The following is a 14,038-nucleotide window of genomic DNA, read 5'->3' as shown; positions in this document are numbered from 1 at the left end:
GATGGGTTCATAAGCCTGTAATTCTCTAATCAAGAGTTTGTTGTGGAACATTGTTCAGTCTTCCATCCAACCTTGTGTGGGAAAGATGATGAAAAAGACAGGAACTCGTCCGTACTTGGCCTCTCGCCTCAGACAATAGGTGACATCTAGGCCAAGTCTGCAGGATTAAACATCTAACCTCACCTCTTTGTGCTGTACGATCCCAAAATGACATTCTGTGGTAAATCACCAAGATGGCTCCTTGAGAATCCCCGACCATAATCAAGCTAAACTCTCCTAATCTGACCTGTGAGATCATACAGTTCACCTGAGGTCAATCTTACTCTGAATGTACTTGGACCTCAACCTCTCCAATGTCATGAACTTTGATCAACCACTGACACTGGGCATTTGGACCTCTGGGCAACATCACAAAATAAAAGGCAAGAGCAGCGATGACCGATGAGTCTAATAAAAGAAAATGGGTGGAAGTGTCCTTGTTTGCCTCGTCAGCTCCGAGGTGAAATATTAACTACTTACGTGCCATAAACTCTCACAGTCTATGGGAGATGAAGGCTGGGTCACATGAGTGTGAAGCGCGTGGGTCACTCTCCTGCGCTGCCCTACGGGGTTAATGGTTTCATATTCTCTCCTGAGCTGACAGGACTTGGGCAGGTTTCCAACCCTGCAGCACCTGAACCTGGTCACACACTGTAGCGCACATCTAGTAGCCTAGAATGAGATCATACCAGATCCTCCTTAGAACTATACCAGGACCATCTCAGACATGGGAAGGACCAAGATCAACTGTTGAGGGGTCAGTGGTGTTGAGGGGTTAGGGAAGGGTCAGTAGTGTTGGGGGTCAGTAGCATTGAGGGGTTAGGGAAGGGTCAGTAGTGTTGGGGGGTCAGTAGCGTTGAGGGGTTAGGGAGGGGTCAGTAGTGTTGGGGGTCAGTAGCGTTGAGGGGTTAGGGAAGGGTCAGTAGTGTTGGGGGGTCAGTAGCGTTGAGGGGTTAGGGAAGGGTCAGTAGTGTTGGGGGGTCAGTAGCGTTGAGGGGTTAGGGAAGGGTCAGTAGTGTTGGGGGGTCAGTAGCGTTGAGGGGTTAGGGAGGGGTCAGTAGTGTTGGGGGGTCAGTAGTGTTGGGGGGTCAGTAGCGTTGAGGGGTTAGGGAAGGGTCAGTAGTGTTGGGGGGTCAGTAGCGTTGAGGGGTTAGGGAAGGGTCAGTAGTGTTGGGGGGTCAGTAGCGTTGAGGGGTTAGGGAAGGGTCAGTAGTGTTGGGGGGTCAGTAGGGGGGTCAGGGTCAGGGAGCGTCCCTCACCTGAGCGCAGGTCGGGCTGGTGAGGGTTAGGGTTAGGGAGGGGTCAGTAGTGTGGAGGGGTCAGAAGTGTTGGGGGGTCAGGGAAGGGTCAGTAGTGTTGGGGGGTCAGGGTTAGGGAGCGTCCCTCACCTGAGCGCAGGTCGGGCTGCTGAGGGCGTCCGCTCCGCTGCTCTCTGACAGGCGGCTGTGGGAGCGCGTGGGCAAGGTCGCCGTGCCGCCGTTCTGCTGCGGAGGGGGCGTGGCTTTCCCCGGGGGCGGAGCCGTCACGGTCGCCGGCGAAGGCCCCTCCCCCTCCTCCTCCTCCACCTGGCCAGTGGCCTCCGGGGGCGTGGCCTCCACGTCCATGGACACACAGGGGGAGGAGTCGGCAGCGCCGTGGTAGCCGTTCTCCAGCTGGGCGTCCCGGCTGCCGTCCTTGGCGTCGCGCGAGAGGGAGGCGCGGGAGACGACCCCGAACTTGCGCGTCCGCTTGCCGTTGTGCGCCGGGCTGCCGGGCGGCTCCGAGGAGGAGGAGGCGGAGCTCCGGCGCTCACCGCCATGGCCCCCGGGCATCCCGACGACCGCGCTGCCGTTGCCGTTGGTGTTCCACGGAGGGGGAGGGGCCTTGCGCTTGATGCGGCGCAGCATGATCAGGTAGATGCAGCCGCCATTCCAGCACTGGTCCGCCAGGTAACTGAGGAGAGGAATCACCACACGAAACCTTACACACATGAAACTATGACCTCTCCCTCCTCCTCAACCACACTGACCCCCAGGTCAAGGTCAACATGATCAACCCACCAGCGTGAAAACAGATGGTTTGGGGTACAACGTTTCACACCAGACAACAAACATAAACGACACAAAAACCGATAATGCAGCATTGAGCCGAGTTGAGTTGCTTTTATTATCATTCAAGCACATCCAGGTACAGAGAGGAACGAGATTGCGCTTCCATTCTAACAGTGCAACATCTAACACAACTATTACACCACAGTTAGGACAGTGCAACTAAATGTCGACAACATTTAGGTCACATTGAGGTCACATTATGAAGTGCAGGTATGCATTACAAATGATAAGGTGCAGGTATGCATTAATCTAGACAGCAATTACACAGCGCAACATTTACAACACAACATTTAGGTCACATTGAGGTAGCATTATAAGGAGCATAAGGTTATATTATAAGGGGGGGGCAGTTCAGCCCACAGGGCAGGGCTGGAGGTACAGTAGTGTTTATAAGGGAGGGGGGGGGGGGGGGGGGGGGGCAGGGCTGGATGTTCCTGTAGATGTCCCAGATGTTCCTGTAGATGACCTGGATGTTCCTGTAGATGACCTGGATGTTCCTGTAGATGACCTGGATGTTCCTGTAGATGACCTGGATGTTCCTGTAGATGACCTGGATGTTCCTGTAGATGACCTGGATGTTCCTGTAGATGTCCTGGATGTTCCTGTAGATGTCCCAGATGTTCCTGTAGATGACCCGGATGTTCCTGTAGATGACCCGGATGTTCCTGTAGATGTCCCAGATGTTCCTGTAGATGACCTGGATGTTCCTGTAGATGACCTGGATGTTCCTGTAGATGACCTGGATGTTCCTGTAGATGACCTGGATGTTCCTGTAGATGTCCTGGATGTTCCTGTAGATGACCTGGATGTTCCTGTAGATGACCTGGATGTTCCTGTAGATGACCTGGATGTTCCTGTAGATGACCCGGATGTTCCTGTAGATGTCCCGGGCTCATCGCTCAGAAGTTCGCTACCTGGATCTCCATCTGCAATGATTCCCTCTGGGCGACGGTGTAAATCAGCCTGATGCCCTTCCGAGTACGCTGGTGCATCTTGGGAAATAGGACCCATTCTAGTGCTCCATCTCCATTCCCAGCCCATTTTTTGGAGGGAAAATAATGTCTTATTTTTTGGAGGGAAAATAATGTGAACAGTCACAATGACCTCCATTGTAATAAGAGGAACGAGATAATAAAACACAATCCAGAATACATGAAGCTAATTCTGGAGGGCTGACAATGAAAACAGGAGGCAGTGGGGAAAGCAGGCGCCGTGTCTAGACAAGACCCAGGCGCAGGCACTCTGGCGGGGGGAGGAACCGGTCTGAGACGCGCTGCGGAGCTGCCCGGGCCGAGGGGATGTGCCCCTGCAGGAGACGGGCTTATCAGATACGCTCCTTCCCTGCTTCTCACACAGCGCTACTGAAGCATTATGGGACGAGAAGCAGTGGGATGGCACGGATATGGCCACGGCTTCCAGTTACATAATGCTTTTATACTACGGTTGCCATATTTATCCGTCAATATTTCGAGAAAAGAAAGACAATATGAACTTTAAATACATTTATTTTTAATGGAACTATTTGTTAATCATTTGCGGATACTTCCGCTGAAAAAGGGAACGTTGCCAGGCAACGACAATGCTACAGCACATCTTTGTAAACATTGGGTGCGTTAAGTAGCTGAGCGCTCAGTGAGCGATCAGTGATCAGAATTCACTTAACGGGTTGCTTAGTTACGCTCAGACTGATCTGCTCAGAGCACAAGTGAGCAGTTTTGAACTATGATCTGTTTGAGCCAAACACCACGTCATCATCATCATCATTACCTGAGTAAAAACAAACAAGGGGGCGTTTTGGCTCGGGAATCGTTGGGACGCTGCTCGCTAATCACACATGATTGACAACAGGGTGAAAAATTATTGTCTCCTAGCAACTCAGCGCTCGGTTAGAGCAGACCGTTAAATGGTTTTAAAAACCGCTCAGCGCTCAGTGAGCATTCTAAGAGTGAGCGTTCAGCTACTTAACACACCCATTTATCACTGAGCGCTCAGCTACTTAACACACCCATTTATCACTGAGCGTTCAGCTACTTAACACACCCATTTATCACTGAGCGCTCAGCTACTTAACACACCCATTTATCACTGAGCGTTCAGCTACTTAACACACCTATTTATCACTGAGCGTTCAGCTACTTAACACACCCATTTATCACTGAGCGCTCAGCTACTTAACACACCCATTTATCACTGAGCGCTCAGCTACTTAACACACCCATTTATCACTGAGCGCTCAGCTACTTAACACACCCATTTATCACTGAGCGCTCAGCTACTTAACACACCCATTTATCACTGAGCGCTCAGCTCCTTAACACACCCATTTATCAGAGAGAATAGCCGAACAGAAACTGTTGCTAAGCGATATAGGCTACTAATAAGAGGTGGATTGATATTAAAAGAACATTCCATGTTAGCGTGGGGATATCGTGGTTATCACCACAGCTGGAATGCTAACTGACCAATAGAGACAATGGACCGGATCTATACCGTTGTATAATAAATAATAAAGCAGAGGCCTACAGTAGAGATATAGAACTACCAACACAAAACAAGGGGTTTTCACCTTTGGCCTCACCCTCCCAATAGTCTGACTGGTTTAGAAAGGCAGGCGTCGGCTTCGGTTCCACAAGCCCAAGCCCGCTAATTACTGCTCAGATCCACCTGGTTAACCATGACAGAACCCTGCTGGGTCTGGGCTGTTTCAGAACCTCCCACATGACTGCTAGTGCTTCAGGCTTGACTCTGAAAGGAACTTGCATACACATCTTTATTCAAAGCTACAAATTAACCTTATGAGGGCTTCTTTTTTTTTTACCAGCCAACATGATGGTTAATCATCGTTCTAATTCCGTTCTCCAAAGTTCAAGATCATTTTTCCAATCTTATTTTACATCAGGTGCTTGAAGATAATCTGCATAAAGACGTGATGAAAATCAGAGAAGGGTTCTAGAACGTAGAAGGTCCAGAGAGACCTTTTAAGAGGTTCTGTGTTGTTGTTCTGTGCAGCTTGCGGTGCACTAATGAATGTTAGCTGTGGTCTTGCTGACTTGCAAGGCAGCCTGGCTGGCAAGAAACCATAGACAATTTTTCAATCTAACAACTTGAAGAAAGTAATGGTGTCTGCACACATTGATCACAGTCAGACCACAGTCTGTTAATGAGATATTGAAGAGAGTGAGTTATCAGGCATACTGCAGGATGACATCACAACTATCCATTTCCAGTTTCCATTAAAATGCAGACTGCACCCTCTGACTTGAACGGGGTGGCATCATCATAAACACACAAACAAACAAACAAACAGATGTATAAAAGCACATGAATCAGACGATAAATACTTGCCAATGACTGGAAAACAACAAGGACTGTAGTACACACCTTGAACTCTGAACTCTGGCTGGACTCAGGAGTTACATGTAAAGTGAGAGCTGTCCCCAAACACAAGTGTCATCCCTTCCAGAGGGACACCTGGCACTAAAGCCCTCTCCCTGTCCACGCCACCCACATCCCTGCTAGCCAGGACCCCTCCACACCGGCAGAACGATGCCACAGTTAGAAGGCTTAGCGCCAGAACAAAGGCCCTCTGTAGCCATTATCCTGCACTCACCAACATCCTGACTCGCCACTTTGACAGCCGCTGATGCAACCCATCCTGACAAAGCATTTGCTTACGTCCTCGAACGGGCTGGCAGACAATGGTTGAGTGGGGCCAAAGCTAATCAAACCTTCATTTGTCTTCTTCATTCGTCTTCAAAACAGAGAGAAAACAAGAAGAAAGACTTTTGAAGCAGGCTGCAGGGATGTGCTGTAGGGTTGGGTAACATCCTATGACATGTGAGAGACGGTCTCCAGATTCCTCAGGGAGGGGAGGTTAAAACTAACCCCCACAAAAAACTCTAATAGCACAGAAGAGCAACATACTGTTGTTAGAGACTAATGTTCTGAAAGTAGGGGTTAATGAAACATTGTGGCTTACTGCGGTTGACAAATGTGTTTTGTTTTTGTTTTATTAATTGATAGATTAATTCTTGTGGTCCCATTTTCATGACTAACTTAGAGAACAAGGCAAGAATTTAGGAATGCCGAAAATAGTTGTTGTGATAGTTCCAGAATAGAACCAGAATAATGGTAAATATGTAACCAATAGTATATTTCATTTATTCAGAAAACTCCCCGTTGTCGTGGGCATTATCAGCTTTCCTCATGCAGGTTAATCAGTGATGCTCGTTCACTGAGGATCAATAATGTCCATTCCAGGCTACTTGTAATATACCATTCTAATATACAGCCTTTCTCCCTGTACTAGCAGTGGTTGAATATCAAAAGGAACCCAGGTTGTAGCAGGAGCCGGACGACCCACTCTCCTTCCAAATAAACAAAGGAAAGGAGAAGAAGAAGAAGAAGAAGGAGAAGGAGGAGAAGAAGAAGAAGAAAAAGAAGAAGAAGAAAGATGACCACAAGTACATGCAGAGAGGTGTCCAGACAGCAACATGCAGAGGGATGGACAGACAACAACATGCACCAACCAGTTCTGATGCTGTGTGTGATGTCGCCAGTCAGCTCTCATCCTATTGGCTCCATCCCAGACATCTTTAGAACGAGGCTTTGTTTGTGACTCAGAGGAACCGCGGTACTAAGTGGGTAGCCGGCCTGCGTGTGCGTGACAACACCACTGCTAAATGAATGGACAGAGACAGACAGCTCAACAGAAAGGATGCGTGAGTTTCTAATGACAGGGATGATCTGACATCTGCCCTCATAAGGACAGGCCTGGGAAGGGGGTTAACCGTTTGCCAATTGCTGTGTCATAATAATGTGTGCAGGTGGAATGAGTAATGGCAGTAATAGCTGGAAATGCATGGACATGTAAGTTGTTAAACTTGTTCAAACTAGTCAATGCATCTGCGCGGGCATGTCCTGATGTAATCAGAGACTATTGAGACAATGGATGAGTCTACAGAACACAGCGGTTCTCTGACCCGGTCTACCAAGTCTCTCTGCTTCTGGAGAGAAGGGGGCAGGACACATGTGATTCTTCTGGAGAGAAGAGGGCAGGACACATGTGATTCTCCTGGAGAGAAGGGGGCAGGACACATGTGATTCTTCTGGAGAGAAGGGGGCAGGACACATGTGATTCTTCTGGAGAGAAGGAGGCAGGACACATGTGATTCTTCTGGAGAGAAGGAGGCAGGACACATGTGATTCTTCTGGAGAGAAGGGGGCAGGACACATGTGATGCTTCTGGAGAGAAGGGGGCAGGACACGTGATTCGTCTGGAGAGAAGGGGGCAGGACACATGTGATTCTTCTGGAGAGAAGGAGGCAGGACACATGTGATTCGTTTGGAGAGAAGGGGGCAGGACACATGTGATGCTTCTGGAGAGAAGGGGGCAGGACACATGTGATTCTTCTGGAGAGAAGGGGGCAGGACACATGTGATGCTTCTGGAGAGAAGGGGGCAGGACACATGTGATTCTTCTGGAGAGAAGGGGGCAGGACACATGTGATTCTCCTGGAGAGAAGGGGGCAGGACACATGTGATTCTTCTGGAGAGAAGGGGGCAGGACACATGTGATTCTTCTGGAGAGAAGGGGGCAGGACACATGTGATTCTTCTGGAGAGAAGGGGGCAGGACACATGTGATTCTTCTGGAGAGAAGGGGGCAGGACACATGTGATTCTTCTGGAGAGAAGGGGGCAGGACACGTGTGATTCTTCTCTAACACATATCTCTTGGCATTTCTTGGACATGGTGGGTAAAGAGAAAGAAACCCTACTGTATGAGACATCTGGGAGGAACCATGCCTAATAGCATCAGTTAATGTCATTTCATTTGAAACCGTGGCAAAGCTTGAGTTTATTTATACAAAATTATATGAAGTAGATTCCAATCTGATTGCCGATGGAACGTGAGAAAAGTTAATATAGTTACACAAAAACTCCTATAAAGCATTATAAAGCATTAAGAAGTGTGCATGATTCTAACAGGGGTGAGGGATGGGCTCTCTGAATGAGCGTTTCCTCCAGGGTGGATAAACAGAGCCGTTAGGACCCACAGATGAGAGCACCTGTCTGCCCACCTGATGCATGTCCGCTGTTAGACGTTTTGAGGACCTTCCAGGGTCACTCAGCAGCTGTTAGACGTTTTGAGGACGTTCCAGGGTCACTCAGCAGCTGTTAGACGTTTTGAGGACGTTCCAGGGTCACTCAGCAGTTGTTAGACGTTTTGAGGACGTTCCAGGGTCACTCAGCAGCTGTTAGACGTTTTGAGGACGTTCCAGGGTCACTCAGCAGCTGTTAGACGTTTTGAGGACGTTCCAGGGTCACTCAGCAGCTGTTAGACGTTTTGAGGACGTTCCAGGGTCACTCAGCAGTTGTTAGACGTTTTGAGGACGTTCCAGGGTCACTCAGCAGCTGTTAGACGTTTTGAGGACGTTCCAGGGTCACTCAGCAGCTGCGGAAATCATTCTTGAGTACACAACAAACCCAATCCAACCCTTGATGCTGAGTGCCATGACTGCAGTCCTGTCCAGGGGGGGTGCTGGCTCACCAGGGGGGGTACTGGCTCACCAGGGGGGGTACTGGCTCACCAGGCTGCCTCACGCTACAGGAACAGGAAATAGGCTCCTGCCCTCTGGGTCACTAGGCCCGAGAAACACTGGTTCTCAAAAGGCTTACTTTACACCATGGTGGTGTTCTTTAGACGTGGACTCTCCTGAATATCACTGTCCCATGATCTCAAACCTAGCATTTTTGTTACATTGATCCCCTTTTCTTTTTTTTTTATTGTAACCACAGTATTTTTTGGTGATCTGAACACTAACGTTTAGTACAAAGGTACCTCAACGTGAGATGCAACGGCTGTGATTTGTTTTTGTAAAGGGTTGATATTTGATAGAATCCAGCACATGTGCACCTCAAGACAGGACTCCATGTTGCGGCTAGATAAGAGATCTTTGTGTAGCTGTATAAAGACTGTGTCCGGAATGTTCCCTGTTCCACTACATGGACCCCTCCTCTTTTGTGTTCTTAAAGATGATTATTTCCCTGTGGCATTTAGAGATTAACCAAGAATGCTTTCAAACTCATGCACCATCCTTCCTGCCTATACCCACCACTCCACCACTACCCAGAAGAGACCCGCGTTCTCCATCCCTACACAGAAGAGACCCACGTTCTCCACCACTACCCAGAAGAGACCCACGTTCTCCATCCCTACCCAGAAGAGACCCACGTTCTCCACCACTACCCAGAAGAGACCCGCGTTCTCCATCCCTACACAGAAGAGACCCAGGTTCTCCATCCCTACCCAGAAGAGACCCACGTTCTCCATCACTACCCAGAAGAGACCCACGTTCTCCACCACTACACAGCAGAGACCCACGTTCTCCATCCCTACACAGAAGAGACCCACGTTCTCCATCCCTACCCAGAAGAGACCCGCGTTCTCCATCCCTACACAGAAGAGACCCACGTTCTCCATCCCTACCCAGAAGAGACCCACGTTCTCCATCACTACCCAGAAGAGACCCAGGTTCTCCACCACTACACAGAAGAGACCCACGTTCTCCACCACTACCCAGAAGAGACCCAGGTTCTCCACCACTACCCAGAAGAGACCCAGGTTATCCACCACTACACAGAAGAGACCCAGGTTCTCCACCACTACACAGAAGAGACCCACGTTCTCCATCACTACCCAGAAGAGACCCAGGTTCTCCACCACTACACAGAAGAGACCCACGTTCTCCACCACTACACAGAAGAGACCCACGTTCTCCACCACTACACAGAAGAGACCCACGTTCTCCACCACTACCCAGAAGAGACCCACGTTCTCCATCCCTACACAGAAGAGACCCACGTTCTCCATCCCTACCCAGAAGAGACCCACGTTCTCCATCACTACCCAGAAGAGACCCAGGTTCTCCATCCCTACCCAGAAGAGACCCACGTTCTCCATCTCTACCCAGAAGAGACCCACGTTCTCCATCTCTACCCAGAAGAGACCCACGTTCTCCACCACTACCCAGAAGAGACCCGCGTTCTCCACCACTACACAGAAGAGACCCGCGTTCTCCACCACTACCCAGAAGAGACCCACGTTCTCCACCACTACCCAGAAGAGACCCACGTTCTCCACCACTACCCAGAAGAGACCCAGGTTCTCCACCACTACCCAGAAGAGACCCACGTTCTCCACCACTACACAGAAGAGACCCACGTTCTCCACCACTACCCAGAAGACTGTGAGGATCAGTCAGAGGGCAGGAGAGGGAGACGCCCCGACCTGCTGCTCCACCAGCAACACACAACGCCAATCTGCATCTGATAAAGACCAAACAAGACGAGGGGGAAACAACCAGGCCGTGATCTCATGAGCCGTGATGTCAGAGGCTGGCGAACAGACAAGGAATCCAGCCGCTGTAAAAGATAATGGGCTCTAAAAAAAAAGAAGAAAAAAAAAAGAAGAAAAACAAAAAGGCAAACAACAGAGCGAGGGTCCTGGCTTCAGCTTCTTCCCCTGACAGACGGGGGGGGGGGGGGGGGGGGGGGGGGGGGATAAGCAGCGACCCAGAGACTCTAAACTGGGGAGGGGGATAAGCAGCGACCCAGAGACTCTAAACTGGGGGGGGGGGGATAACCAGCGAACCAGAGACTCTAAACTGGGGGGGGGGGGATAACCAGCGAACCAGAGACTCTAAACTGGGGGGGGGGGGGGGGGGGGATAAGCAGCGACCCAGAGACTCTAAATTGGGGGGGGGGGGGGGTGGATAAGCAGCGACCCAGAGACTCTAAATTGGGGGGGGGGGGGGGGGGGGGGATAAGCAGCGACCCAGAGACTCTAAACTGGCTCCAACGTCTAGTTTCCAGCAGTAAAGGCTCACGTTCAGCTAAACACGCTTCAGGTCTCACAGATCACACGCTGTCCACGACGCGCACCTGGCTGAAGCATTAGGGAGGGGAGAAAGAGACTTCTCATGGATGTGATGATACTGTATGTATGGCTACACCAAAACCCAGCCGGTCTCTGTTGATGACAGATAACGCTGTTGGGTTTTTCAGGGCACAGTGCTTGGCGTCAGGGTAAACCTTGGGACTGACCGTGTCCCAGAGAAAGGCGCCTGAACAAGACAGGAACTCTACTGGAGAGAAGAGGGGTCTGGACCGGTCAGTCATTCAGCCTCCACACATCCTGTTGATCTCCCACAGCCCCTGGAAGAGCCCGTATGAACGGTGTTCATGCGCACTGCTCCTTCCATCCACGCCTTGACTTTCCCACTGGAAAAAGTCCGACTCTGCTCTCCAAGTCTGAGGCCCAGCGCTGGACTTGAGCGCAGGGTTCCAGCACGTAGTCTGACAGCTGTACAGTAACAGATACCACCGTATTCCCAAGTACGATCAGCTCTACCGAACAGACAAAACGGGAGAGATGTATCACTACGCCCGAGAGATGTATCACTACTCCTGAGAGATATATCACTACGCCTGAGAGATGTATCACTACGCCTGAGAGATATATCACTACGCCTGAGAGATGTATCACTACGCCTGAGAGATGTATCACTACGCCTGAGAGATGTATCACTACTCCTGAGAGATGTATCACTACGCCTGAGAGATGTATCACTACGCCTGAGAGATGTATCACTACGCCTGATAGATGTATCACTACTCCTGAGAGATGTATCACTACTCCTGAGAGATGTATCACTACTCCTGAGAGATATATCACTACACCTGAGAGATGTATCACTACGCCTCAGAGATCTTCAGTCTGGAAGCAGACATCCCCCCAAGCGATCTCTCCCACGGGGAGAAAGTGCATCTGTTCATCTGTTGTGGATGAGGAAGACCTTCTTTATCTACTGCTGTGTTCCCCAGCACCACAACCAGACCTGGTCTCTCCACATCGTACAGCAAGACCCATATCAGACTGCTGATTGACATGACTGGAAGACCTGCAGTGTGTTGTGCTGAACAGACTATGGAACAAACATATGGAAGTGGTAGGAGAGGCGGAGGCAGGGGGCATGTTCACACTCCTGTCTGACAGACCTCAGGTCAAGTAGCAGGTTTGTTCACTAAAGCACCTCTGAATTTCTACTCTGGACACATTTTGACACACTACTCCCGCTTCCTGGTCTGTGTGTCAGAGACGGGTCATATTCTCCAAGGAACTGCAGGTTCTCACAACAGAACTGAGCTGTCCACTACATTTCACGAGAAGTCCTAGAAAAACACAGGATTTGGATTTGGTTAAGTACATTACAGAATCTACTGCACGGAATAAACATTTGTGGGAAAACCGGTTAATCTTTCCAATTTAGCAGTTTAACAAAGCAAGCATTTCATTCTGGTATTTCCAGCAATGTCCAAATGAACAAACTTTCATTTTGGAATGCCAAATGGAATCAAGTTTAAAGGGTGGGTGATGCCCAACTGACCCAAGCCATGTGAGTCCCAACAAGACTCGATGCAGGAGTAATGCATTTATACTGAGGGGTAGTTTGCAGGAGTAATGCATTTATACTGAGGGGTAGTTTGCAGGAGTAATGCATACTGAGGGGTAGTTTGCAGGAGTAATGCATTTATACTGAGGGGTAGTTTGCAGGAGTAATGCATTTATACTGAGGGGTAGTTTGCAGGAGTAATGCATTTATACTGAGGGGTAGTTTGCAGGAGTAATGCATACTGAGGGGTAGTTTGCAGGAGTAATGCATTTATACTGAGGGGTAGTTTGCAGGAGTAATGCATTTATACTGAGGGGTAGTTTGCAGGAGTAATGCATTTATACTGGGGGGTAGTTTTCAGGAGTAGTGCATTTATACTGAGGGATAGTTTGCAGGAGTAATGCATTTATACTGAGGGGTAGTTTGCAGGAGTAATGCATTTATACTGAGGGGTAGTTTGTAGGAGTAATGCATTAATACTGAGGGGTAGTTTGCAGGAGTAATGCATTTATACTGAGGGGTAGTTTGCAGGAGTAATGCATTTATACTGAGGGATAGTTTGCAGGAGTAATGCATTTATACTGAGGGGTAGTTTGCAGGAGTAATGCATTTATACTGAGGGGTAGTTTGCAGGAGTAATGCATTTATACTGAGGGATAGTTTGCAGGAGTAATGCATTTATACTGGGGGGTAGTTTTGAGTTACAGCATGACATGTATTCTCTCTGACATCACAAAAGCCACATTGGCAGTCAGAGTAAATGAGAAACAAATGCTCCACAGGAAATCTCTATATTCTCAACGCTATATTCATATTTCGCCCCGACACACAACCTTTTCAAACCATTAGCACCCCAGGCATTTGTAATACTCCCACAGACCAACACACTCGATCAGCCAATCAAAAGGTCCATTTGCGACCATTCCTCTGTGCAGTGCGAGTGAGATGTTTTGATTGGTCGCCCGAGTGTGAGCAGAGTCTAGCGGGTCACATTCTCTTCATTTGGAAGAACAGGATTGGTCAAACAGAAAAGCACCATCTGATGGTGAACCTGATGAAGACGTACGGCGAAACGCGTTGTTCAATAAAAAATTGTGTGCACCATGATGTTATCCCACTTGAACTATCAGTTATTTACTACGACGTGCTTTTATTCTGCCCTGCGCTTCTTTAGTTGGCCAAGAAGAACAAGCGCACGGCGACCATGCTGCCCCTCACTATGATGCATGTTCCTTTCTGGTAATGAATCAGGAAACGGTTACAACATGAAGGTTTTCTGGATTTCTCAAATTTAAAGAAAGCGCTCAAGGCCCCTTCTACTTTTCACACGGAGTTAAGAGCCCTGGGAGTTCAATACCATGTATATGAATAACACTTCAAACATGTCAAACGTCATATTCATGATGAAAATATCACGTCCACTCCTTCATTACCACAAAATAACATGCATTATG

General features: G+C 49.1%; 1 protein-coding gene across 1 annotated transcript in view; it reads right to left on the bottom strand.

The window, feature by feature from the left end:
- The window catches only part of pdzd2 (PDZ domain containing 2), a gene marked incomplete at both ends in the record, with an annotated part of 108,832 nt that overhangs the window by 50,997 nt on the left and 43,797 nt on the right, over positions 1-14,038 (bottom strand). The window contains one exon of the mRNA XM_084439581.1: positions 1,428-1,971. Within this exon, the coding sequence (XP_084295707.1) occupies positions 1,428-1,971 (544 nt within the window). The remainder of the gene's footprint in view (positions 1-1,427; positions 1,972-14,038) is intronic.

This window comes from Borostomias antarcticus (genome assembly GCF_949987555.1).
Source record: "Borostomias antarcticus genome assembly, chromosome: 6".
Taxonomy (NCBI): domain Eukaryota; kingdom Metazoa; phylum Chordata; class Actinopteri; order Stomiiformes; family Stomiidae; genus Borostomias; species Borostomias antarcticus.
This window is presented reverse-complemented; position numbering and strand designations above follow the sequence as displayed.